This window comes from Erpetoichthys calabaricus, chromosome 15, assembly GCF_900747795.2.
Source record: "Erpetoichthys calabaricus chromosome 15, fErpCal1.3, whole genome shotgun sequence".
Taxonomy (NCBI): Eukaryota; Metazoa; Chordata; class Cladistia; order Polypteriformes; family Polypteridae; genus Erpetoichthys; species Erpetoichthys calabaricus.
In genome coordinates this window covers 88,545,218-88,572,213 of record NC_041408.2, presented here as the reverse complement: position 1 = coordinate 88,572,213, position 26,996 = coordinate 88,545,218, and the positions used below count along the sequence as shown (strand labels likewise).

Here is a 26,996-nt window from a genome sequence, read left to right as displayed (position 1 = left end):
TCAAAGTTCAAAGGTTCTGAACAAATGCAGAATATTGGACACGGTTCACGCTTCACCCAGCAAACTAAATCCGCTGTCTGCACTGAGCTTTTGTGTTTTTTCTTTGTTTTAGCCGTCGTTTTCTGCTAAACCCTATTAACCTTACACTTTTTTGCATCTTTATTTGTAAACTTATTATCAAGTTAACAAAACGTAAAGCTGTTTTACTTCAGTGGTGCCGGAGCAGCTGCAGCAGTAATGAAAATTAATAACGCGCCTAATCTTACATTTGACTTACTTCACTTCTCTCTTGATGAGTTTTTATTTGTTGCTTTTCCGCTCCTTCAGAATTACCAGCATATAAAAGGACGAGTTCCCAACGTGGACGGTGTGCCGTTTACTTTTTTTACTAAGTGCTGCTGTTGCTCAGACTTTTCAGGCCCCAATTCTGTTTTTTTTTATTGATTTTGAAGAGAAATTGGAGCAGAAAAATGGGGAGTGTCACAAATATCAAAAATATGGAAACAAATCCCCAAGCCCTTATACCCCACCAGGGACATCGCTCTCTGTATATATTTATACTGTATATGTGTGTATTGTAACCAGTAGGGGGTGCCACTGAGCCCCAAACCACACACACAGTCACACACAAACCAGCCCCTTTTCATTAACAGACGTTATTCTCACAGATTAAATAAAGACAACCAAAGCCAACAGCCCAGATAATTCTCTTTCTTCCCCACGCCTCTCGTCAAGCCTCATCCATGTCCTGCCAACTCTGGCTGACTGGTCAAGATGACGCGGCTCCTTTTAACTCTGACCCGGCAGTACTTCCGGGGCTAGGACATGGTTTTTAGGAGGCACTTCCAGGTCAGACGAGAATCCCACAAGTTAGGGACCGTATCCCCCAGTAGCGCCCCCTGCTCTGTCCGTTCTTCAATGCAACTCCAGCTTTAAGTGGCTTCTGTTACCTCAGACCCACTTGTGGTGCAAGGACATACTCCATTGAAAGCACTTCCTATCAAGCGCAAATCTCCAAAAACAGGGGTCACAAAACCCCACAGCGTCCTCCAGTGGCACCCATGGAACAGAACAGAACTGTATGCTGGAACTCCAATACTAATAATAATAATAATTCTTTGCATTTATATAGCGCTTTTCTCACTACTCAAAGCGCTCAGCAATTGCAGGTTAAGGGCCTTCCTTGCTCAAGGGCCCAACAGAGCAGAGTCCCTATTGGCATTTGCGGGATTCAAACCGGCAACCTTCCGATTGCCAGTGGAGATCCCTAGCCTCAGAGCCACCACTCCGTCCAATTCCCATGATGCCCTGTGGGTATCTGAAGGGGACCCGAATCCCAGGGATGCTGCCCACTACTGTATCGGATGACATAGTACCCACATGGTCCTCCCAACATGCTGGCCTCCCTGCCAGGTAAGAATTCAGGTTCCCATCCAATCAGAGAGCCTGTCATTGCATTTTCTTTTATCGTGGTGTGCCATCCGGGCAACAAATCTCCCTCCAGAACATCCATCCATCTCCTATGGCATTGAAAATACACACACAAACATACACAGAGGGTAACCTTCTGGGCTCATCACAGGTAAAGTAATACCAGCCTGGGGCAGGAGGGGGCGCTATCACTAGCATTACCATCTTTTTTTTCTCACCTACAATGCCAAGAAAATGCCCAATGAAGGCAACTGGCTCCGCCCCCCTTCCAGTCAGAGTCCCAGAGGGGAACGTCTCAAACTTCATTGAGGAGAACTTCTACCAAGCTATTGATTCCTGGAGCTTGAGAAGGCTGCCATTGTTTCTGTTGTTTTTACCGTTGTGTTCTTTGATAGAAAACAAAATGAAAAGGGGTCACCCAGCTGGCACCCCAGCGTTTCCTTGGAGTCCTCTTTTGTGTCCTTCCACCACCGCACAATGGATTACCATCCCAAGAGCACGTTCGTAGAATGTCGATCTGTGACGGTGTGTGATCACGACACACAGCTGGCCTTCCGTTTAATTGGGAATTTTCCCAGGTCTCTGTGTCCGATGCCCATAAGGCGAGTCATCTTCTTCATTTGTAACGGCCTTGCTGTTTCTGCAGTGATCAGTTGTTGTACATAATATGACCGACCTGCTGGGCAGTGGCTGACTCAGCAAGACGTTCCTTCCCAAAAACACGGAATAATCAAATCCATTTCTCCGGCTGAATGTTTAAAAACTCAAGGAACACCTCGAGGAGGTTAGTGGGAGAGAAGCTAGAATACGCGCGAGGAAATTCAGCGGCCCGGGGGACTGCAGAAAGTGCACAGAGACTCCATTAATATCTATGTGGTTGGCACTCCTGGCTAAGCATTGCTGCGCTGCCATTAATTAACTGCTGGCAATCTAAAGACGTATTACATCCACGAGCGTCCGAACACTTGTTAGTAAAAAACAAATTAGCTGCAACATTAACTTCAAATACTCCGAGCAGACTACTGCACTTTGTATTCAGCCATCGGCGGCATCGTTTAACAAGAAATGCTGCAGATGTTTAGGATCGGTGCCACCCAGAGGCAGATATACTCCGCCATTAAAAATTCATGGGCTGAACGCAATGCAATGCAATGTTGGTCTCAAATGTGTTAGAGGCCAGCAGCTCACTTCCTGCTCGTGGACCTCGTCCCTTAAAGCCACCCCACACACACACTTCTCATTCTGGTCTTGTCTAAATAACCCAAGTCTGATGAACCCACCTGGTTTGTCACCCTGCCATAACGTCACCCAATCAGGGGCCACTTGTTAGGTCTCGTTAATGCAAATAGCCTGCTGCTTCAAATCAGCCAATCATCTGGCAGCAACTATACGAGAGGCGGGCTTTCATCATTTGTACTTCCTGAAACTTTAGTCTATTCAATAAGGGCGCGCAGAAAAAGGCGAGCTTCAAAAGGGCGACCTCAATTGGGCGCAGCAAATAAAGGCAAACGCAACAAAATTATTACAGAAAATGTATTAGATAAAGGCAATGATTGAACGTATAAAAAGGCGAAAGCAAGAATATTAAAACATTCGCCCAATTGAGGTCGCCCTTTTGAAGCTCGCCTTTTGATACCCCTTCAAAGTCTTCTCCGTGGGAATGAATGCACTCGTCCCAACGGTTTTCCCATTGCCGGAATTGCTGAAGAGGAATGTTGTCCAAGTGCCTGCAGCGATTATTTCTTTGACTTCCTCCATGGTACAAAAAACGCTTTCCTTTGAGTTCGTCTTTCATATGCGGGAAACAAGAAAAAACTCGCACAGAGCAAAGATCAGCGGAGGAGAGAAGGTGGCGAGAACTCCAAGACACACACAAGTCAATTCGGAAATCTCTTCAATAGTCCGACGACGATCTTCATAAATTGCATTGCAAAACGTTTTCAAGATTTCCATCATTCCTAATTATGGAAGGTCGGACAGACCGTGGCTGGTCTTCAAGTGACACTTCCTCTCGTTTGAAACGTGAAAACCACTCATAGATCTGCGTTTTATGTAAAGCTTCCTCTTTAAAGGCAGCTTCAAGCATCGCTACAAATTCAGCAGCTGTTTTCCATATGAGAAAACAAAATTTAACGCAGACTCGCTGTTCTTTATGATCACCCATCGCAAAAATCGCAGAACGTGTTTAATAAACCGCATGAAAAACCGACACGGAATGGCATACGAACAAAACAGAGAAATGTCACTCGGCATGTATATATATATATACTAGCAGGAGTACCCGCCGTTGCCCGGGAATCTATAACTGGTAAATTTCCCAAATGAAAGACACAGAACATAGAAATAGAACAAACAGTTTTCTGATTCACATTTTATTGTAAGTTCGTCCGTTTTGGATCGTGTCTGCTGTGGCATTTGAGACGCCCTTGAAATAGACTTTTCTCAGGCATCTGAAGTGCACCTTGGAATTGTACGTGTTTTTTTTGGTGGCATGGGTATATTCGCATAAAGCAGGAGAATTATAATGTGTTACATGATATTACGTACGGAATACGCACCACAGTGAGATGAATTTAGTTTATTTACACTACTTCAAAAAGCGAACAAATCATAGATGTACGTATATAGATAGACGCCGCATTCACTGTGTTGCCCAGTAGACACGATACGTCGGCGAGTCCGCCCTATTGCGAGTGGTAAAAGTGCCATTTAAACTAATACACCTGGGTCGTGGAAACTGGGTTTGCTGATGAAAAAACAATAACGCTTAAAACAGTATCGTTTACATACAACAGATTTTGGCAAATTGTTTAAATGTAATTATTTATATCCATTTATACACTAATAAAGGCAATTATTAAATAATTCCTCCCATATAAGTAACATTTCGCGGACTGCCTTCTTCCATCTCCGAAACATTTCTAGACTTCCTCCTGTTCTTACACAACACAGTACTGAAGTATTGATTAATGCCCGAGTCACCTCAGGTATAGATTACTGTAATGCTATTGTATCTGGCATCCTACAAAAACGTATCCATCGCTTACAACTTCTTCAAAATTCTGCTGCTACGTCCTCGTTTGCCACGTTATGTTTTAACTACATTATTATCATTCTTTAATTTAATATTATTTATTGTATCATTATGCTGCTGCTGGAGAATGTGAATTTCCCATTGGGATTAATAAAGTATCTATCTATCTATCTATCTATCTATCTATCTATCTATCTACAGAGGTAGTGTCCCACTGCATGGTTCTAACTTGTATTGAGTCAAGGTCCTGACGCGAACACCATACACACGGATACTATCAAATTATATATAAGGATGTTTGGCTTTATGTTTTGTCATATATATACAGTCATATGAAAAAGTTTGGGAACCCCTCTTAATTCTTTGGATTTTTGATTATCTTTGGCTGAGCTTTCAAAGTAGCAACTTCCTTTAAATATCTGACATGCCTGATGGAAACAGTAGGATTTCAGCAGTGACATTAAGTTTATTGGATTAACAGAAAATATGCAATATGCATCATAACAAAATTAGACAGGTGCATAAATGTGGGCCCCCCAACAGAGATATGACGTCAATACTTAGTTGAGCCTCCTTTTGTCCTCTAGACGCTGTCCTCCTATAGCCTCTGATGAGTGTCTGATTCTGGATGGAGGTATTGTTGACCATTCTTCATACCAAATCTCTCCAGTTCAGTTCAATTTGATGGACAGCCTGCTTCAAATCATCCCATAGATTTTCAATGATATTCAAGTCAGAGGACTGTGACGGCCATTCCAGAACATTGTACTTCTCCCTCTGCATGAATGCCTTTGTAGATTTCCAACTGTGTTTTGGCTCATTGTCTTGTTGGAATATCCAACCCCTGCGTAACTTCAACTTTGTGACTGATGCTTGAACATTATTCTGAAGAATTGGTTGATATTGGGTTGAATTCACGTGACCCTCGACTTTAACAAGGGCCCCAGTCCCTGAACTAGCCACACAGCCCCACAGCATGATGGAACCTCCACCAAATGTGACAGTAGGTAGCAGGTGTTTGTCTTGGAATGTGGTGTTCTTCTTCTGCCATGCAAAGCACTTTTTGTTCTGACCAAATAATTCAATTTGTGTCTCATCAGTCCAAAGCACTTTGTTCCAAAATGAATCTGGCTTGTCTAAATGAGCATTGGCATACAACAAGCGACTCCATTTGTGGCGTGAGTGCAGAAAGGGCTTCTTTCTCATCACCCTGCCATACAGATGTTCTTTGTGCAAATTGCACTGAATTGTAGAATGATGTCCAGATACACCATCTGCAGCAAGATGTTCTTGCAGGTCTTTGGAGGTGATCTGTGGTTGTCTGTCACCATTCTCACAATCCTGCTCATATGCCGCTCCTGTATTTTTCTTGGCCTGCCAGACCTGCTGGGTTTAACAGCAACTGTGCCTGTGGCCTTCCATTTCCTGATTCCATTCCTTACAGTTACAGAAACTGACAGTTTAAACCTCTCAGATGGCTTTTTGTAGCCTTCCCCTAAACCAGGAGACTCAACAATCTTTGTTTTCAGATCTTTGGAGAGTTGCTTTGAGGATCCCATGCTGTCACTCTTCAGAGGAGAGTCAAAGGGAAGGAAGCACAACTTGTAATTGAGCACCTTAAATACCTTTATATCTCATGATGGGACACACCTGTCTATGAAGTTCAAGGCTTAACGAGCTCATCACACCAAGTAATCAGCATTGAGCAGTGACAGGCATTCAGATCAGCACAATTACAAGGGGACCCACATTTGTGCACAGCCAGTTTTTCACATTTGATTCAACTTCATACAACTAAATACTGCGTCACTAAAAATCTTTGTTCGGAAAACACCGCAGTACTCCTAGGAAATGAAAGACAGACCACTGTTATCTTTATTGGTGAAAGGAGAGGAAATTATTATGCAGGCTGAGAGGGGGTCACAAACTTTTTCATATGACTGTAACATATATATATATATACACACACACTCACATATTTTATATATATTGTGACAGATAGGGGGCGCTCTCGCTCCCTTGAACCCTCGGACAATACGTCAGACACCAGATAAAAGTCCAAAATGACTATTAATAATAATAAATGTGCACAAAGCACCCTCCTCTCCACAATACTCATAAACAATAACACAATACAATAACCAATAATCAATCCTCCACTCCCAGGCGCGTTGCCACCCTTCCACCCAGCTCAGCTCGTCTGTCTGGGATTTCCCAGAGTCCTTTATAGTCCTTGACCCGGAAGTGCTTTGTAAGCCCTCAGTCCATGTGATTACCCAGCACTTCCGGGTCAAACAAAAACTCCTTTTCTTCATCAACCCAGAAGCACTTTATTTCTTCCAACCATGTGACTGGGATTTACTTCCGGGCTGTATGAAAATTGTAGCAACCCCGGCTGAATGATGGTCAACTCTCAGACTGATGGTTTATGAATGTTTATTATCGTTTCCGTAACCTTATTTCATAAACACACCAGTCTGAGAGTTGACCATCATTCAGCCGGGGTCGCTACAGTAAGAGCTTGTTCACTTTTCAGCGAGGTGCTTGTTTGTTAACTCCATATGTCGCCACTTTCTTTTCCTATTCCCGGCAAACTGCGGAATTAATTATGCAAACTGCAGCATCTCCCTGCAGCATCCCCTGGCGGCTCCGACATTATCCAGCAGGGCTGTGTATTAACAGTCGATAGTCCATGATGCCCTGCTGGAATTCGGGGCATCTCCATGTTGCAAGGAGCGTTCCATCTAGCGGCCTGGGGGGTATTGGCCAGGATGAATGGCCGGCCGTATCCCACAATATATATACACACACACACACACGCACACACACACATATGTATGTTACAGCCAAAACCCGAAGTGCTGCCAGTTCCCAAATTGGCCGGCCGCTTTGCATTTTGGCCGAGAGGTGTGGCCAAAGTCCAAATTACTAGAAATGACCGTTGTATGTGCTACTTTGGCTGTCCATTTTGAGAAGTGGCGAGAACTCCCTGGCCAAAATTCGATGTGCTGATGACTTATACGTGAGTATATACGGTATGTAAATTCAGAAAATGGACAGATGAGGAACGCCCTGCGCTTTCATCTTGTCAAGAACATGGCTGTAAGCCGTGAGCCGTGTCACTGGATTGTGTCTGGCCAGGAGGTGACAGAGGCCTCCCCCTCCGTAAGGCCTAACAAATGCAGGGATGATTTATGGAATCCATTCGGCACACTTGGTACAAGTGCATCACATTTGTGTTCTCCTCTGGATTGTAAAAGTGCTCTTCCACCAAGGAAAATCTGGCAGAGGCTTAAAATTGATGGCGCCACGTCGAGAGCAATCAAAACGCCAGTAAATCTGTGGAGTGGCCTGACCCGCCGTGGCACCTCGGGAGACTCTTTCAGGGGGCCTGTGTTTTCATGCTCAAAAATAGATTTTAAACACCGATGTGCTATAAAACAAGCCGTTTGTCTGGCCTCTGATCAGGCTGCCGCGTCTCGCCGTGGCCCCTGCAGTGCAGCGCTTCCTCCCGTAATCTCCAACAAGAAATGCAACACCCTGGCATCTCCGGGGCAGCGGATCTTATGGATCAGGTCACCTGGACAGCAATGGACCTGCATGTTGGCGGCAGTACTTTGTGCTTCTCAGCCAAAGCGTGGCACGCGGCGCCCCAGGTGCTTCCAACTGCCAGCAGCTAAACAAATAAATTACTATTCATTCAACGAGTACAAATTCTGAAAGTCAAATTTATCCAATCATTAGCAAGTTAGGCAGCTGCTGCACCCAGAATCCCCTGTGGCAGGAGGTTTAGCCAAAATCTGATCAGAAGAAATATGCATTGTCACTCTCCCCATAAACTGAATGATGGGCATATGCCACCTGTGACCGTGGCGCACCTTATGTGTTTGAATCTTCACAGTTGGGGCCATGCAAGGTCCGGAAATACAGCGTCCTCCATAACGCTTGGGACAAACACACATTTTTTTTTCCTTGATTCACCCCCTCTGCGCCACAGTTTGACGTTACAAACAATTCAGACGCGATTAAAGTGCACATTGCAGACTTTCATACATTTTTGTCATTTTTTGGCACTTTGACTACATAGCCCCCAATGTTTGGGATACAGCGTTGGCAGGTCTGTTACAGCCGTCAGTCATATTTAGGACTTTGTCGCGTATCCCTCACATGCAATGACTGCTTGACGTCTACCAAGTGCAGAGGGTCTTTTCTGGGGATAATCTGCCAAGGCTCTCATGCAGCCATCTTCAGCTCCTGCTTGTCTCCTTCAGCATATGGAAGGCCTGCTCAAGTTGGATTGAAATCGGATGACTGGCTTGGCCATTCCGGAATCTTCCATTTTTTAGCTTTGATAAACTTCTGTGTTGCCTCAGCAGTACTGTCTGGATCATCGTCTTGGATGAAGTGCCGTCTACTGAGCTTGAAGACATCTATGTGAATTTCCCATAGGGATTAATAAAGTATCTATCTATCTATCTATCTACTGAACCTTGAGAAGATCAGATGTTTCCAAACACCTCAGATTTCATTGTGCCACTGCTGTTGGCAGTTCATCAATGAAGAGAAGTGTGCCAGTACTCGTGTCCGCCATACATGCTGTGACGAATGGCCAGGTCCCATGCCCGGCCGGGACGCCCCTGCTGTGTATGTTCCGGGGGAGCAGCCATGGACAGCTCAATACCTCCCCCGGGGCGCTTGGTGGCAGCCTCCCTGGCCGACGCTTATTCCCCAACCTCCCGCAGGGCTCCATGGAAGATGGAGTCTTCCTCAGCTTGGTTGGGGGCCCGGGGTGGCTGCTGGGGGGGCTGTCTCCTTCCAACAGCCCCACCCGGAAGTGCAATTAGGACCAGGTGGTCAAGCACCTGGAACGCTTCCGGGTGGGTTATAAAAAGGGCCAGCAACCACCACTCGAGAGCCAGGGTCGGGAGGAGGAGGACTAAGCCTGAGGAGGAGTGGTGGTGCCAGAAGAAGGGTTGTTGTGATTACTGTGAGTGTTTTGGGCCTGTGGGACACGGGGAAGGCGTGCCCCACGGCTGATGAGAAATAAAAGTCTGCTTATTTAAGTACCTGCCTCTGTGTCAGTCTGTGGCGGGTCGGGCGCTATATAGCGCCTTTCACAATGCCCACTCCATAACACCCCCAGCACCACCATGTTTAACAGATGAGGTGGTCTGCTTTGGTTCTTCAGCAGTTCCTTCTGGTCTCCAGCACTCTGATGGTGGTTCATCTTTGTCTCATCTGTGCACAAGACCTTTTCCCAGAATTCTGCAGGCTCTTTGAAAGTCCTCTATCACAAACTCTGATCTGGCCATCCTGTCTTTGTGGTTTACATCTTGCAATGTGTCCTCTGTGTTTCTCTTCATGACGTCTTCTCCTGATGGTCGTCTCTGACAAATCCACGTCTGCCTCCTGTTCTGTCGCACAGGCCTTTGGGGCTTTTTCTTGACCATAGTTTATCATCAGCAGTGGAGGTCTTCCTTGGCCCACCAGTCCCTTTGCTATTACTGAGCCCACCAGTGTGTTCTTTTCTTCTTCATGACATTCCAGACAGTTGATTTCGATCATCCTCAGGTTTCACTGATGTCTCCAGTGGTTTCATTCTTGTTTCTCAGCCTCCTAATGGCTTTTATGAATTTCACTGGCACAGCTCTTGTCCTCGTGTTAAACAATGGCCACTACAGACTCTAAAGGGTAGAAGCAAGCCTGAGGTGTCCTATGAAACACTCTGATGAGGTTCATCTTTGTCTCGTTGGTCCACAAGACCTTTTCCCAGAATTCTGCAGGCTCTTTGAAGTCCTTTTTTCTCAAACTTTAATCTGGTCATCCTGTTTTTGTGGCTAACATATTGCCGTGTCTCCTCTGTGCTTCTGTTCATGACGTCTTCTGCTGATAGTCGTCTCTGACACACACACACACACACGCATGTCGGCCCCCTGAAGATCTCTCGGACAGGCCTTTGGGTCTTTTTCTTGACCATAGTGAGGATTCTTCTCTCGTCAGCAGTGGAGGTCTTCCTTGGCCCACCAGTCCCTTTGCTATTACTGAGCCCACCAGTGTGTTCTTTTCTTCTTCATGATATTCCAGACAGTTGATTTCGATCATCCTCAGGTTTTTACCAATGTCTCTGATGGTTTTACTCTTGTTTTTCAGCCTCATGGTGGCTTCTTTGACTTTCACTGGCGCAGCTCTTGTCCTCAAGGTGAACAATGGCCACTACAGACTCCAAAGGGTAGAAGCAAGCCGAGGTGTCTTATGAAGCATTGAAACCCACCTGAGGAATCACAAACACCTGGGACCCCAATCGTCCCAAATATTACGGTGCCCTGAAATGGGGGTGGTTGTGTGACCGAAATGTCTGCAGATCCCCTTAAATGAAGGTCTGCAATGTCTACTTCAATCAAGATGTCTGAATTGCTTGATTTGTCATTTAAAACTGTGGAGCAGATTGGGGACATCAAGGAGCAAATGGGCCAAACTCATTCTCTGTCAAACGTCTTCTCTTCTTACGTGAGGCCTCGTTACAAGGTGTAGGTTTCACACAAACATTTAGGTCTGATTGCCGAGTCTGCTCTACCAACTGGCAGGCCATTAACTAATCTGATCCCCACCAATATGGGCGGGGTGGTGGGTCTGAGGCTTAGGATCTGCACTGGCATTCGGAAGGTTCCCAGTTCCATCCATCCATTCTCTTCTGCTTAGGTCAGGTCGCGGGGGCAGCAGCTTGAGCAGAGATGCCCAGACTTCCCTCTCCCTGGCCACTTCTTCTAGCTCTTCCGGGGGAATCCCAAGGTGTTCCCAGGCCAGCCGAGAGACATAGTCCTTCCAGCGTGTCCTGGGTCTTCCCCTGGGCCTCCTCCCAGTTAGATGTGCCCGGAACACCTCACCAGGGAGGCGTCCAGGAGGCATCCTGATCAGATGCCTGAGCCACCTCATCTGACTCCTCTCGATGCGGAGGAGCAGCAGCCCTACTCTGAGCTCCTCCCGGATGACTGAGCTTCTCACCCTATCTTTAAGGGAAAACCAGTTCAAATCCTGTAAATGCCAAAAAGGGACTCTGCTCTGTTGGGCCCTTGAGCAAGACCCTTAACCTGCAAATGCTCTGTCCTGGGTATGGCGTTAATCTGCAAGTAGGCCCTCCAACCTGCAGGGAAAAACTTGGAGGTTGGTGGCAGAATTGGCACTCCAGCCACCATAAAAAAACCTCACACTGGTTCCACTCCATTCAAACTAGTGTGGTGCTGAGGTGTCACTCGTTGCATGGCTGCACTCGGGGGTCCTAATCTGGGATCCTGAGTTGGTTTGTCATGTGGTGGGTGCGGTGATGCTAACCTCTCTCTCTCTCCCCACCAATATGTAAGACCCTACCTGGGGAGAACCTTTTTCAACTGAGCAGCAAACCCTAGAGAAATCGTTGTTCTCGACCACTGCTGCTGGATGGTGGACCCCTTTGCCAAACTTCTTGGTGCTCACCAGGCTTGATAGACCAGCAGAGGGCACAGTGCTAGCGCTGCTGCTTCGCAGTAAGGAGATCTGGGTTCGCTTGCCGGTTCCTCCGTGTGGAGTTTGCATGTTCTCCCCGTGTCTGCGTGGATTTCCTCCCACAGTCCAAAGACATGCAGGTTAGGTGCATTGGCGATCCTAAATTGTCCCAAGTGTGTGCCCTGTGGTGGCGTGGCACCCTGCCCTGGATTTGTTTCCTGCCTTGCACCCTGTGCTGGCTGGGATTGGCTCCAGCAGACCCCCGTGACACCTGTACTTAGGATATAGCGGGTTGGCAAGTGACTGACTGACTAATTACACATCTGCGTCTCTTTCTGTGATTCTTAATGATTTCAACTCTAATGTTGACTCCTACCTGGGGACCGACAGCGTCATGCAGAAGGGGTACCCCGAATGGGGATGGGAGGTGGTGTGGAGCGGCCGAGGCAGCCGCTGGGATTACTTGAGAAAAGGAAAGCCAGCCAAGCTGGAGCAGAGAGACGAGCAGCCAGTTGTCCTGTTTTGCTTTGTGCGTCCATGCGTGGCGATCGTGCACAGAATCCCCAGAAAGGCCGTAAATACTAAGCTAACAATTCTGTAGAATGGTGGCATGCAGAACGGCGTCTCTGAACACATAACAATGTCGTAACTTAGAGAGGATGGGCTGCAGCGGCAGAAGAGCACACCGGTGGGCTGCACTCCTGTCAGTGGGACTTCAGTGAGTCTGTGATTACCAGTATAAAGCGCTTATTAGTCACATACTGCAGTGTAACGTACTCTTTGTAAAGCTCCTGCTGCTTACAAGGTAGTCATTAACAGATGCATTATGGGTAGCCAGCAGTGTTGGACCAGCTGGAGTTTATGTGGAGGGGTACACGCCCCTAAAAGTCTATTTAAAATTTTACTGCATCCTAAAATAAACCTTAGATCTTCTATTATCAGCCTGTGTGGCCCCAAACCCCCAGACACAATTTTACCACAACAGTCCCAGTTCCATTCAAGTGCTTTTAATTTAGACAATACCTTCATGCAGGCCTCTTTTGTTCCATATACAGCACAGCTCTTTCTTTCCATTTTTTTCCCCCAACCCTTTTCCCTTTACTCCTTCCCTTCACCCTTCTCCACTCCCGACTCTGACTCCTGGGACAAGTGCAAGGCTCTCTCTCTCTCTTCATTCGCAATCCGGGAGGGCTCAATCTAGTGCCCACGGGAAGCACTTCCAGGCCGGGCACACACACATAAGCCTCACGCACCAGGCTCGAGCTCGGGCACTTCCAGATTCCGTATTGTAGGTAAACTCATACCTCTCTTTGTAAACCTACACTTACAGTTACTATCCCTTTTACGGGATCCCATTTATTTTCAGCGGTAAATTAAACTAAACTCTTTGTATCTCTTTTTTTCATTTTTACGTCAGCAGCAGGGGAGGAGATGAGCCGCTAGTGAGGAACCGGGCTGTGTATGAAACCACGTGGGCCTCTATGTCAACCCACAGCCGGACTGCCAGCAGACTGAAGCAGCACTAAAACGCCAGCAAAGCGTCGTCTCGGCTTCTCATGGAATTTAAACACCACTCTCTCCATTTCCTTGAAAACACAGGCACTTCAAAGTCATTTTTTTTCTCCATCAGTATATCACCACAAGCTGGCGGATACCCGGACCTGCCGTGTAAAACCTGTAAAATCATGGGCAAAAAAAAAAAAGAAAGAATAACTGAACAACTTTTATATTAGGCAGAATGCCCAGTGGGGGATGGGTGGTTTTTTTTGGCCTTGAACCCGTACAATTTTTAAAAAAAATTTCTTCAGCTTAACTATTGTTTTGTTTTTTTAAATTTTGTTCAATTTAACTATTGTTTTTTTTTTTTTTAATTTTGTTCAGTTTAACTATTGTTTTATTTTTTTAATTTTCTTCAGCTTAACTATTGTTTTTTTTATTATTTTCTTCAGCTTAACTATTGTTTTGTTTTTTTAAATTTTGTTCAATTTAACTATTTTTTTTTTTTTTAATTTTGTTCAGTTTAACTATTGTTTTATTTTTTTAATTTTCTTCAGCTTAACTATTGTTTTGTTTTTTTTTTTAATTTTCTTCAGCTTATCTATTGTTTTTTGGTTTTTGTATTTTCTTCAGCTTAATATTGGTTTTTTTTTTAGATTTTCTTCAGTTTAACTATTGTTTTCTTGTTTTCTTTTTAATTTTCTTCATCTTATCTATTGTTTTTTGTTTTCTTCATCTTAACTATTGTTTTGTTTTTTTTAAATTTTGCTCAGTTTAACTATTTTTTTTTGTTTTTTTATTTTCTTCAGCTTAACTATTGTTTTGTTTTTTTTATTTTCTTCAGTTTAACTATTGTTTTTTTATTTTTTCCATCTTATCTATTGTTTTTTGGTTTTTATATTTTCTTCAGCTTAACTATTGTTTTGTTTTTTTTTTAAATTTTCTTCATCTTATCTATTGTTTTTTGGTTTTTATATTTTCTTCAGCTTAACTATTGTTTTGTTTTTTTTTAATTTTCTTCATCTTATCTATTGTTTTTTTCTTTAATTTTCTTCAGCTTAACTATTGTTTTGTTTTTTTTATTTTCTTCAGTTTAACTATTTTTTTTTTTAAACTTTCTTCATCTTATCTATTGTTTTTTGTTTTTTAAATTTTCTTCAGCTTAACTATTGTTTTTTTGTTTTTTTATTTTCTTCAGCTTAACTATTGTTTTGTTTTTTTTATTTTCTTCAGCTTAACTATTGTTTTTTTTATTTTATTCATCTTATCTATTATTTTTTAGTTTTTGTATTTTCTTCAGCTTAACTATTGTTTTGTTTTTTTTATTTTCTTCAGCTTAACTATTGTTTTTTTTATTTTATTCATCTTATCTATTATTTTTTAGTTTTTGTATTTTCTTCAGCTTAACTATTGTTTTGTTTTTTTTATTTTCTTCAGTTTAACTATTTTTTTTTTTAAATTTTCTTCATCTTAACTATTGTTTTTTGGTTTTTTAATTTTCTTCAGCTTAACTATTGTTTTGTTTTTTCAACCTTATCATTGAACTGTCATTTATAATCTTAGAGAAACAATTCTATATTTAAGGACCCTACTTCTCTTAATTTTATATCTTATATAAAATATCTTATATCTTTTATATCACAGGTGTAAGTGTGCATTATTTCTTTAACTTTTGTATTCTTTTTATTCATAATTATTGTTATCTAAACTTAATTTGTTTTTCTTTGCATGTGACTGCTTCTTTGACGGGCTGTAAAGCTCCAGCCTGTGTGTGAAAATGTGTGATAGAAACAAACAGAGACAAGTGTTCCCATCCTTCACCCCCCACCCCATCCGCCCCTACTTGCCTCTTATGGCAGATATCTGACTCTTCATTCTTTTACCTTTCATATGACTGAACTCTGAAAACGCTGGTTTCAAATCTGATGCAGAATATTTTAAAGCATCCCTGGTGTGTACTTGACACACAACAGCAGACCACCCCCTTACGCCAGAGAAGTTAGCAATACCATCAATATTATTTTATGAAGTTTTCTTCCAACACTCCAGGGACATTTTCAGTAAGTCATCAGCCAGGTATAAATACTGAATGGGTGTGCTTACCGGAACGAGGAACTTTTTGATCTCCTCTAACGCATGACTCATTCGAGAGTAGGCTTCTCCAGGCGGGGCAAACACTTCAATTAAGACATGAAGGTCGTTACTCAGATGGCCGTATTTGGAGTCCCCACTTTTCCTAAGCTCCTCCTCCTACAAACAAAAACAAAAAGAAAACAACACTCTTGAGTTGATCCACTTTTCAAAGTTTCGGAAACAACAAGCGACGCAGAAACCATAGAGTGATAAAGTTTTGAACTGAAAACAGTGAAGGTGTGAGGCCTCCAAAATAGAGCTGAAAGTAGGCCAATATTCCACCTAGCCTGCCCAGAAGACTCAGACCACCAATCCCACCCCATCCCCAGTGGCCTCAGCCAACTCCAGGCCAAGTGGACTTTGGCTCCAGAAATGTTTAAATATGGGACAGGAGTCCCATGGACTTTGATGTTTGCTGATGACATCGTGATCTGTAGTGAGAGTAGGGAGCAGGTTGAGCAGACCCTGGAGAGGTGGAGATATGAGAGGAGAAGAATGAAGGTCAGTAGGACCACCAAGACAGAATACATGTGTGTGAATGAGAGGGAGGTCAGTGGAATGGTGAGGATGCAGGGAGTAGAGTTGGCGAAGGTGGAGGAGTTTAAATACTTGGGATCAACAGTGCAGAGTAACGGGAATTGTGGAAGAGAAGTGAAGAAGAAACTGCAGGCAGGGTGGAGTGGGTGGAGAAGAGTGTCAGGAGTGATTTGTGACAGACGGGTATCAGCAGGAGTGAAAGGGAAGGTCTAGAGGACAGTAGTGAGACCAGCTGTGTTATATAGGCTGGAGACGGTGGCACAGGAGACAGAGCTGGAGGTGGCAGAGTTAAAGATGCTAAGATTTGCATTGAGTGTGATGAGGATGGACAGGATTAGGAATGAGGACATTAGAGGGTCAGCTCAGGTGGGACGGTTGGGAGACAAAGTCAGTGAGGAGAGATTGTGTTGGTTTGGACATGTGCAGAGGAGAGATGAGGGGTATAATGAGAGAAGGGTGCTAAGGATAGAGCTGCCAGGTAAGAGGAGAAGAGGAAAGCCTAAGAGAAGGTTTCTGGATGTGGTGAGAGAGGACATGCAGGTGATAGGGGTGACAGAACAAGATGACAAGGACAGAAAGATATGGAAGAAGATGATCCGCTGTGGCAACCCCTAACGGGTGCAGCCAAAAGAAGAGGAAGAAGAAGAAGAGAAAGGTGCGTCATTGAGGTCAAAATAAAGAAGAAAAACAGGAAAATCAGCCAGACTATTGCCAAACCCAAAGTTAGAGACCAAATCGATCAAATCTATCCATCAAGACGCAATGCAACTCCTTCTAGCCTTCTCTAAACTTCTCCATCAACACCCTCAGAGCAAACATCTCATCTGTGGTGCTCTTTCTTGGCATGAAACCATCCTGCTGCTCACTAATCATCACCTCACTTCTTAACCAAGCTTCCACTACTCTTTCCCATAACTTCATGCTGTGGCTCATCAATTTTATCCCCCTGTAGTCACTACAGTCCTGCACATCCCCCTTATTCTTAAATATTGGCCCACCAGTACACTTCTTCTCCACTCCCCAGGCATCCTCTCACTTTCCAAGATTCCATTAAACAATTTGGTTAAACACCTCCATGCTTCCACAGGTATGTCATCTGGACCAACGGCTTTTCCATTTTTCATCCTCTTCATCGCTGTCCTTACTTCCTCCTTGCTAATCCGTTGCACTTCCTGATTCTCTATCTCCACATCATCCAACCTCTTCTCTCTGTCTCGTTCTCTTCATTTATAAGCCTCTCAAAGTCCTCTTTCCATCTGCTCAACACACTCTCCTCGCTTGCGAGTACGTTTCCATCTTTATCCTTTATTACCTTATTACAAAAAAATGTTTAGGGCTATTGTTACAAAAAAAAAATATGACTGCAGATTCCTCACACGTCAAAGCTCCAAATCTGACAAAACTACTCATACAAATTAGTGGGTCCCTCCACAACACCGGAGATGGGAAGCCCTCACTAGAAAATAAAAGAATTTGCAATAGATCTATGAATTAAAGTTCCCACTTTTGTCAGTTTCACACATTTGGATGATCTTGTTAACCTAACAAAGGCCTTGTCTGAAGAAGCGCAGGTCTTTTACGGCTACATTCACACAGTAGCTAGTGGTGACACAATCCTGATTTTTTTTCCATTTTCCTTATCTGGATTTTTGCCGATGAAGCTCGATCTGGTCGACCATCGACGGCACGCCGACACAATCTCACATCAACATGGTGAACGCCTTCATCAGACGTGACCGACGAATTATGTTGTCTGCTGTTGCTGCATATTTGGATATCCGCTGTGGATCTTCACAGGCTGTAGTGAAGGATGACTTGGGGGGGTACCTTAAAATTTGCATAAGATGGGTACCCAAAAAGCTTACCCATCTGCATGAGCCAACATCCTTCAATGAATTTCGACAGGTTTCACTCGCAGGACACTCACTGTGGTGTGTTTATCAGCAATGGAGCAATCCCGTCCATGTTCATTTGAACTTGGCTTCAACTAGACTAACGGCAGAGTGCTGCTTTGTGAATGTTCAAACTACCCATAAGCCATTGCAAGTGTGTTGGATTGCATCAGCTTCTATCCATGGCAGTAACCACATCATGTTCAAATTGTCTTTACTTTTTAATTTACCCTCTGTCATGCATGCGCGTCACTCTCTGGGCTCATCGGAGGTATCTACTACCACCTTGGGTTGAGAGGGTGAGGCGCTGGCACTAACTCTGCCCTCTTCTGTTCCCTCAACAGTGTTGAGAAGATGCCCAGTGAGGACATTTGACTCCGCCCCTCCTGGTCCCCCAGCTACATACCGTGGAGGCGCCACTCTGTACAAAGAGCAGACCGCAGGACGGAGCTCCAACCTGGGGTCTGAAACGAGGCATCCCAAGCCTAACGGCAGCTTTTCAGTTCTAGAAGCTTTTGATTTCATTTTTGTGCCGTGTTTTTGTTCCATGTTCTGCCTTTTGATTAAACGCGGACCACCGGGTTGGCATCACCCCCCCAACATTTCTCCTTTGGACTTGCAGTTCCTCATTCGTTACCTATAATATCATTCATAATTTTCAACAGAGTGCTGTTAATGAAGGTCTTTGGACCTGGAGGACATCGTGGCTTAATTTGTTGTGGCTAAAGCCCGCAGACAGCCATTTTGAAAATTACAGTAATATTGTTAACAACCATTTTGTTTTGTTTAATTTCAATTATGTACGCTTTTTTATTGTTTAAAATATTGTAATGTGCAATATGCGTTTTTTTTTCATTAATTTTAATTACATTTACAATTATTTCGAATTTCAAAATGTCAGTCAGTCAGTCATTCTCCAACCCGCTATATCCTAACTACAGGGTCACAGGGGTCTGCTGGCGCCAATCCCAGCCAACACAGGGTAGCAAGGCAGGAAACAAATCCCCGGGCAGGCCGCCAGCCCACCACAGATTTCAAAATGTTTTTTATTTCTGTTATTATTATTTATTTATTTTCTATACAAATGTTGTGGTATTTAATCTATATAAACAGTTTTTCAAAAAATCTAAATTAAGGATGTGTTTATTAAATTCTTCCTGTTGATCTTATCAATTTACAGGTGCTGGTCATAAAATTAGAATATCATGACAAAGTTGATTTATTTCAGTAATTTCATTCAAAAAAGTGAAACTTGTACATTAGATTCATTCATTACACACAGACTGATGTATTTCAAATGTTTATTTCTTTTAATGTTGATGATTATAACTGACAACTAATGAAAGTCCCAAATTCAGTATCTCGGAAAATTAGAATATCAATTAAGACCAATGCAAAAAAAGGATTTTTAGAAATGTTGGCCAACTGAAAGGTATGAACATGAATAGTATGAGCATGTACAGCACTCAATATTTAGTTGGGGCTCCTTTGGCCTGGATTACTGCAGCAATGCGGCGTGGCATGGAGTCGATCAGTCTGTGGCACTGCTCAGGTGGTATGAGAGCCCATGTTGCTCTGATAGTGGCCTTCAGCTCTCCTGAATTGTTGGGTCTGGCGTATTGCATCTTCCTCTTCACAATACCCCATAGATTTTCTATGGGGTTAAGGTCAGGCGAATTTGCTGGCCAATCAAGAACAGGGATACCATGGTCCTTAAACCAGGTACTGGTAGCTTTGGCACTGTGTGCAGGTGCCAGGTCCTGTTGGAAAATGAAATCTGCATCTCCATAAAGTTCGTCAGCAGCAGGAAGCATGAAGTGCTCTAAAACTTCCTGGTAGACGGTTGCGTTGACCTTGGACCTCAGAAAACACAATGGACCAACACCAGCAGATGACATGGCACCCCAAACCATCACTGACTGTGGAAACTTTACACTGGACCTCACGCAACGTGGATTCTGTGCCTCTCCTCTCTTCCTCCAGACTCTGGGACCTTGATTTCCAAAGGAAATGCAAAATTTACTTTCATCAGAGAACATAACTTTGGACCACTCAGCAGCAGTCCAAAGGCGAGACGCTTCTGACGCTGTCTCTTGTTCAAGAGTGGCTTGACACAAGGATTGCGACAGCTGAAACCCTTGTCTTGCATACGTCTGTGTGTGGTGGTTCTTGAAGCACCGACTCCAGCTGCAGTCCACTCTTTGTGAATCTCCCCCACATTTTTGTTTCCCAATCCTCTCCAGGGTGCGCTTATCCCTATTGCTTGTCCACTTTTTTCTACCACATCTTGTCCTTCCCTTCGCCTCTCTATTAATGTGCTTGGACACAGAGCTCTGTGAACAGCCAGCCTCTTTAGCAATGACCTTTGGTGTCTTGCCCTCCTTGTGTGAGGTGTCAATGGTCGTCTTTTGGACAACTGTCAAGTCAGCAGTCTTCCCCATGATTGTGTAGCCTACAGAACTCGACTGAGAGACCATTTAAAGGCTTTTGAGTTAATTAGCTGATTAGAGTGTGGCACCAGGTGTCTTCAATATTGAACCTTTTCACAATATTCTAATTTTCCGAGATACTGAATTTGGGACTTTCATTAGTTGTCAGTTATAATCATCAACATTAAAAGAAATAAAAATCTGAAATACATCAGTCTGTGTGTAATGAATGAATCTAATATACAAGTTTCACTTTTTGAATGGAATTACTGAAATAAATCAACTTTGTCATGATATTCTAATTTTATGACCAGCACCTGCAGACTTTGCGCTAAAATAATGGTAATAAATTTGAATAATAAAAATAATTCTTTCCATTTATATAGCGCCTTTCTCACTACTCAAAGCACTTTACACAGTGAGTGGGCAGCCACGTCTACCACCATCAAAGCACAGTGATGTGGCGGCAGCCATTTTGTGCCAGTACGCTCACCACACTTTAGCTGTTGAATGGGTGACAGAGATAGAGAGTCATGTAGGGACAGAGGCTGAAATAAGGGGTCCAGAATGACCAGGCCATGGTGGGTATTTAGCCAGGACATCGGAATACCCCCTATTCTCTATAAAGGATCTTTAACGACCGACCACAGGGAGTCAAGACCTCAATTTTACATCTCATCCGAAGGACGGCACCATGTTTACAGCACAGTGTCCCCGTCACTGCACTGGGGCATTAGGATCCACACACAGTGCCCCCTGCTGGCCTCACCAGCATCAATCTAAGCTTTTCCTGGGTGGTCTCCCATCCATGGCCCTTACATGCTTAACTTCAGGTGGATGATCTCATCTGAACTGCAGGTTGTGTGGCTGCTGGTAATTTTATCCCATCGGGACTCAGAGGAAGTTGTGTTGGAGGGTCCTGGGGCTCCTAGAGTTCCTAGCATCGCCAGAGATGGAGTGGCCATTGTGGTGGTCCCAGCGTTCTCTGGGTTCTGGTTCTTCTCAAGTGCGATTGTCACAAGCCATTAACTACTCATTACTTGAGAGACACTATGGCATTTCTTTCCGAGTATGTCCCTTGCTGATTATCACCTGTCCTTTCGGTTTAATGGACAACTCAGCATCAACTTAAAATACAAGGAACTTTTCACATTAGAAGCCTACTTTTGATTACTAATAAAAAAAAACATCATTTGACAACGAAAGAGCTGCGAGTGACCTAAAATTACTATCAGTTGTCGGTGCTTTCAGGACGACTGGCACCTCTCTTTTGTAATCAGCTCGCAGCAGACAGTGATTGTCAAAAGGCTGTTTGCTATTCCGACGTCACCGGCGCAAATGTCACATTGGCTATTTGCACTGTTAAGTGCCGACACTTTAATTCACTTTTACGGAGGGCAATCAGGCCAGGCGGGGCATGTTTGATATTACACCGGCATCCATAATCATGTCACTTCATTTGAATAGCTATTTTTATTTGAGCACTTCCATCACGCCGCATGTCCTTAATTGCAATCAAAACGTGAGTTACGTGATCTTCAACCCCGAGATCCTGCGGGCTGGGATGACTGATTAGATCTCGGAGACTAAGCAAACAGATATGGAAAATTAAAGCAAGTGGAGCTGGGAAAATAATGAGGGGAAGGGTCTTCCACCTAATCCCTTTAAGCAGCCTGGCATCCTTTAATTTTATTTGCCCACCCTGTTTATCTTTCTACGTGCTTCCCTCACCATGAAGACTATCCATCCATCCATTATCCAACATGCTATATCCTCACTACAGGGTCACGGGGGTCTGCTGGAGCCAATCCCAGCCAACACAGGGTGCAAGGCAGGAAACAAACCCTGGGCAGGGCACCAGCCCACCGCAGGGCACACACACACACACACACCATGCACACACTAGGGACAATTTAGAATCGCCAATGCACCTAACCTGCATGTCTCTGGAGGAAACTCACGCAGACACGGGGAGAACATGCAAACTCCACGCAGGGAGACTACACTTCTTTTAACTCTTTCAGGGCTGATGTTGACTTTTGTCAAAATTCAGGGGTAGAGGACGGTAATCAGCTGTAATCTGTGACAAATCTCGCTGTGTCATTTTAGTTTGACTCTCTTTGCTAGAAGGAAAGTTAGCTTCGTTGATTTGACCTCAGTTTGTTCCATGTGCATGAATAGCAAAGAGCAAAGAACCTTTAAAATGGCATCGACATCTGGCGAGTGACCAAAGTGAACGTGCAAAGCAAAATATTCTGTGGACAACGTTTCACATGTTATCGCTGAAATCGGACTCTGACTTGCTGGACTCCGATTTTGATGCAAGTGATCTGGAGATGGAAATCGAGAACGAAAGTGAGGAACCAGCATCAGCTGATCGTGATGCTGAACACATATGTCCCACAGCAATGTTTGCCTGGGAGGACCACCACTTACAATGACAAGAGGTACAAATCAGATTGCGTCACACTGCGACTGCCACCTCTGCCCACCTGCCATACAAAGACAGCCAGGCAGCCAGTCTGCCATGCATTTCTGCTGGCCATCGAGCCGTCCACCGCCGTCCCACTGCTGACGACAGCAGCCACAGCACACAGCAGTAGACGTTTTATGTTGATTTATGGGTGACACCATTGGTTTGTGTGCTTTAAAGAAAACTGAGTTTTTTGGAAAAAAATATTCAGCCCTCAAAGAGTTCATTTGTTCTCGTTTTGGGCCCTTGGTGAACTTGGTGGCTAACGTATCGCAAGGCGTTTCTGTCAAAAATGACATCTTTTCACTTTTTGGTGTCCCTTCTATGATGGTATCCCAGTTATTTGTTTAATTTAGCTGCTTGCCTGGCTACATTTTTACTCTTAATAAACTTGTCACGTGTGGGCGTCAGAGGGTCAAACCTCTGAGGTCCTCCCAGGTATGTGATACCATCTGGGGCTGCTAACTGTCTTGTCGTCTTCTTCTTCCTCCACAAGTGTACAGAAACCGCCCAATGAGGACATCTGACCGACTCCGCCCCTTCCGGTCCCCAGTCCATAAAAGTATGACTGCCACTGAAGGAGGTGGCACTTCTGATCCAAGCTTAGAAGGTGCCACATGAGAGGCTGGGCATCAAACTAAAAGAAGTGTTGAGTTCAGGGTGATTTTTACAGATGGGTGCAGAACTGGCACAGACACAGGAAGCAGAGGGTGACGGTGAGAGGAACCTCATCAGAATTGGGTGATGTTAAGAGTGGTGTCCAGTAAGGGTCAGTGCTGGGGCCACTGCTATTTTTAATATATGAAAATGATTTAGATAGGAATATCAGGAACAAGCTGTTGAAGTTTGCAGATGATACCAAGATAGGTGGATTAGCAATAACTGATAATCCAATCAATCATCACAGAGGGACTTGGAGAGAAGACAGGCTTGGGCACATTTGTGGCAGCAGATGAAATTTAATGTCAGTAAATGTAAAGAATTACACATAGGAAGTAAAAATGTGAGGTTTGAATACACAATGGGCGGTTGGAAAATTGAGAGTACACCTTAGGATTTAGAAGTCATAGAGGATTCGACACGATCAACTACCAGACAGTGTTCAGAGGCCATTAAGAAGGCTAACAGAATGTCAGGTTATATAGCGCCTTGATGTGTGGAGTACAAGTCACAGGAGATTCTGCTCAGGCTTTATAACACACTGGTGAGGCCTCATCTGGAGTCCTGTGTGCAGTTTGGGTCTCCATAAAGACATAGCAGCACTAGAGAAGGTCCAGAGAAGAGCAACTAGGCTGATTACGGGGCTACAGGGGATGAGTGATGAGGAAAAATTTAAAGAGCTGAGCCTCATCAGTCTAAGCAAAAGAAGATTAAGAGAAGTAGTAACTGAAGTGTTTAAAATGATGAAGGGAATTAGTCCAGTGGACTCGACATGATCAACTGGTGTGACTCAAACCACCTACAACTGAACACCAGCAAAACCAAGGAACTGGTGGTGGATTTTAGGAGGCCCAGACCCCTCATGGACCCCGTGATCATCAAAGGTGACTGTGTGCAGATGGTGCAGACCTTTAAATATCTGGGAGTGCAGCTAGATGATAAATTAGACCATCCTGCTCCACTGACAGATTGAGGAGATCGTTCCTCCCCCAAACTATGCGACTCTTCAATTCCACCCGGGGGGGGTAAACATTAACATTTAACATTATACAAAGTTATTGTCTTTTTTTCACCTGCATTATTATCATTCTTTAATTTAATATTATTTATTGTATCAGTATGCTGCTGCTGGAAAATGTGAATTTCCCACTGGGATTAATAAAGTATCTATCTATCTATCTATCTATCTATCTATCTATCTATCTATCTATCTATCTATCTATCTATCTATCTATCTATCTATCTATCTATCTATCTATCATATAGTGCCTTTCACTCCTCTATCTATCTATCTATCTATCTATCTGCCAGACAATGTGCTCAGAAGCCATGAAGAAGGCAAACAGAATGTCAGGTCATATAGCGCCTTGATGTGTGGAGTACAGGTCACAGGAGGTTTATAACACACTGGTGAGGCCTCATCTGGTGTCCTGTGTGCAGTTTGGGTCTCCAGGCTACAAAAAGGACATAGCAGCACAAGAGAAGGTCCAGAGAAGAACAACTAGGCTGATTACGGAGCTAGTGGGGATGAGTGATGAGGAAAGATTGATGGAGTTGAGACTTTTAACCATTCAAAAATTTAAAGTATTACACGTAGGAAGTAAAAATGTGAGGTTTGAATACAAAATGGGAGGTCTGAAAATAGAGAGTCCACCTTATGAGAAGAACTTAGGAGTCATAGTGGACTCTAAAGTATTGACTGCCAGACAGTTTAGAGAAGCCATTAAGAAGGCTAACAGAATGTCAGGTTATATAGCGCCTTGATGTGTGGAGTACAAGTCACAGGAGGTTCTGCTCAAGCTTTATAACACACTGGTGAGGCCTCATCTGGAGTCCTGTGTGCAGTTTTGGTCTCCATAAAGACATAGAAACACTAGAGAAGGTCCAGATAAGAGCAACTAGGGTGAAGTCCAGGGCTACAGGGGATGAGTGATGAGGAAAGATTAAAAGAGCTGAGCCTTAAGGAGATGAAGAGGAGACCTGACTGAGGTGTACAAAATGATGAAGGGAATTAGTCCAGTGGGTCGACACGGTGACTTTAAAATGAGTTCAACAAGAACATGGGGACAAATTTGGAAACTTGTGAAGGTGAAATGTCACACAAACATTAGGAAGTTTTTCTTTACACAAAGAACCAGAGACACTTGGAATAAGCGACCAAGTAGTGTGGCAGACAGTAGGACTTTAGGGACCTTCAAAACTCGACTTGATGCAATTTTAGAAATATTCAGTGGACAGGACTGGCGAGCTTTGTTGGGCTGAATGGCCTGTTCTCGTCCAGATTGTGTTCTCATGTTGTAATGTTCAAGCGACCAGAGCAAAGCAGCTCCTCACTAAACTGACAGCAGACAAAGCTGTCTTCATCGCAGTGGCCACGTTATTCCGGTGGCAGCACTCTGTGTTTTCTTTTTCACGCCATCGAACGTTATGTTCTTGTTTGAATCATTAAGTAAACAGGGACCTCTGGGTTGGCACCCTAAAATTTACACTTGTATCAAGCCTGTCAGATGACCACAGATATAGCATTAGAATATCCTCCAGGGCTTTGCCATCTTTACTAATCTCTACTTTCTCTTCCGGTCCTTCTGTGGTGGCGCCCACCTGATCGAGGTGCTGTGATGTTGGACTGAAGGCAGGTGCCCCAGCTGTCCACAAGACCTCTCAGATGAAGCCTGGAAACAATGAGGAAGCGACTTGCGCACCACATCTGTGTTAAGTAGAATGCCCAGTGGGAGTTGGGTGGTCTTTTGACCTTGGACCCCTGCCGATTTTTTTTTTTTCTCCTGTCCTTCTGGCCATCGGACCTTACTTTATTCTTTGTTATTTAGTATTGCCTAATTCTATTTTTATATTTTATAAACTTTTCTTTCTTCACCTTGTAAAGCACTTCATCATTTATATAAAAAAACAGGCTATAGAAATAAATGTTGTTGTTGTTTGTGTTGGTTTAAAAATTGGTCTTTACCTGCTGCTTACCGGCCTCTGAAAATGTCTGGCCCAGCTAAATTTCTTGATTTGAAAATCGGGCCCAGCTGAATTTGTAATTGAATTTAAAGTGGTTATTTTATTACAAACTAGACAAAGAGCCCGTTTCGACAACGTAAGATGAAACAGGCAGGAGTTTGTGTCAGCAGTGTATGAAGAACAAATGATAAGTAACGAAGAAGTTGTTTTGTAATGATTGTAGTCCGCTTAATTCATTACTTTACAGGCTTATAACGTTACCTAATGAATTATCCAGGCCTATAGTATAATATTGAATGATGAATGTTCCAGTACAATGTGGAATAGTAATAAGTATAAGCACCACAAACCTGATATAGGTGTATTGAATGAATGCGTAATTAGGCCTCGAGCTGTAGTCGAAATCGCCTTTCAGGCCTCTAGAGCTTTAAGCGAAGTCGCCTTTCTCTTTGAATTTTTGCGGCCGT

General features: G+C 43.8%; 1 protein-coding gene across 7 annotated transcripts in view; it reads right to left on the bottom strand.

The window, feature by feature from the left end:
• Positions 1–26,996, bottom strand: part of khdrbs2 (KH domain containing, RNA binding, signal transduction associated 2) — a 784,395-nt gene that overhangs the window by 509,033 nt on the left and 248,366 nt on the right. For all 7 annotated transcript variants that reach the window (XR_007933519.1, XR_007933520.1, XM_051919152.1 and 4 more), the window contains exon 4: positions 15,545–15,691. Coding sequence is in view for 5 of the 7 variants with exons in the window: in XM_051919152.1 (XP_051775112.1) it covers positions 15,545–15,691 (147 nt within the window). In the remaining 2 variants the exon portion in view is untranslated. The remainder of the gene's footprint in view (positions 1–15,544; positions 15,692–26,996) is intronic.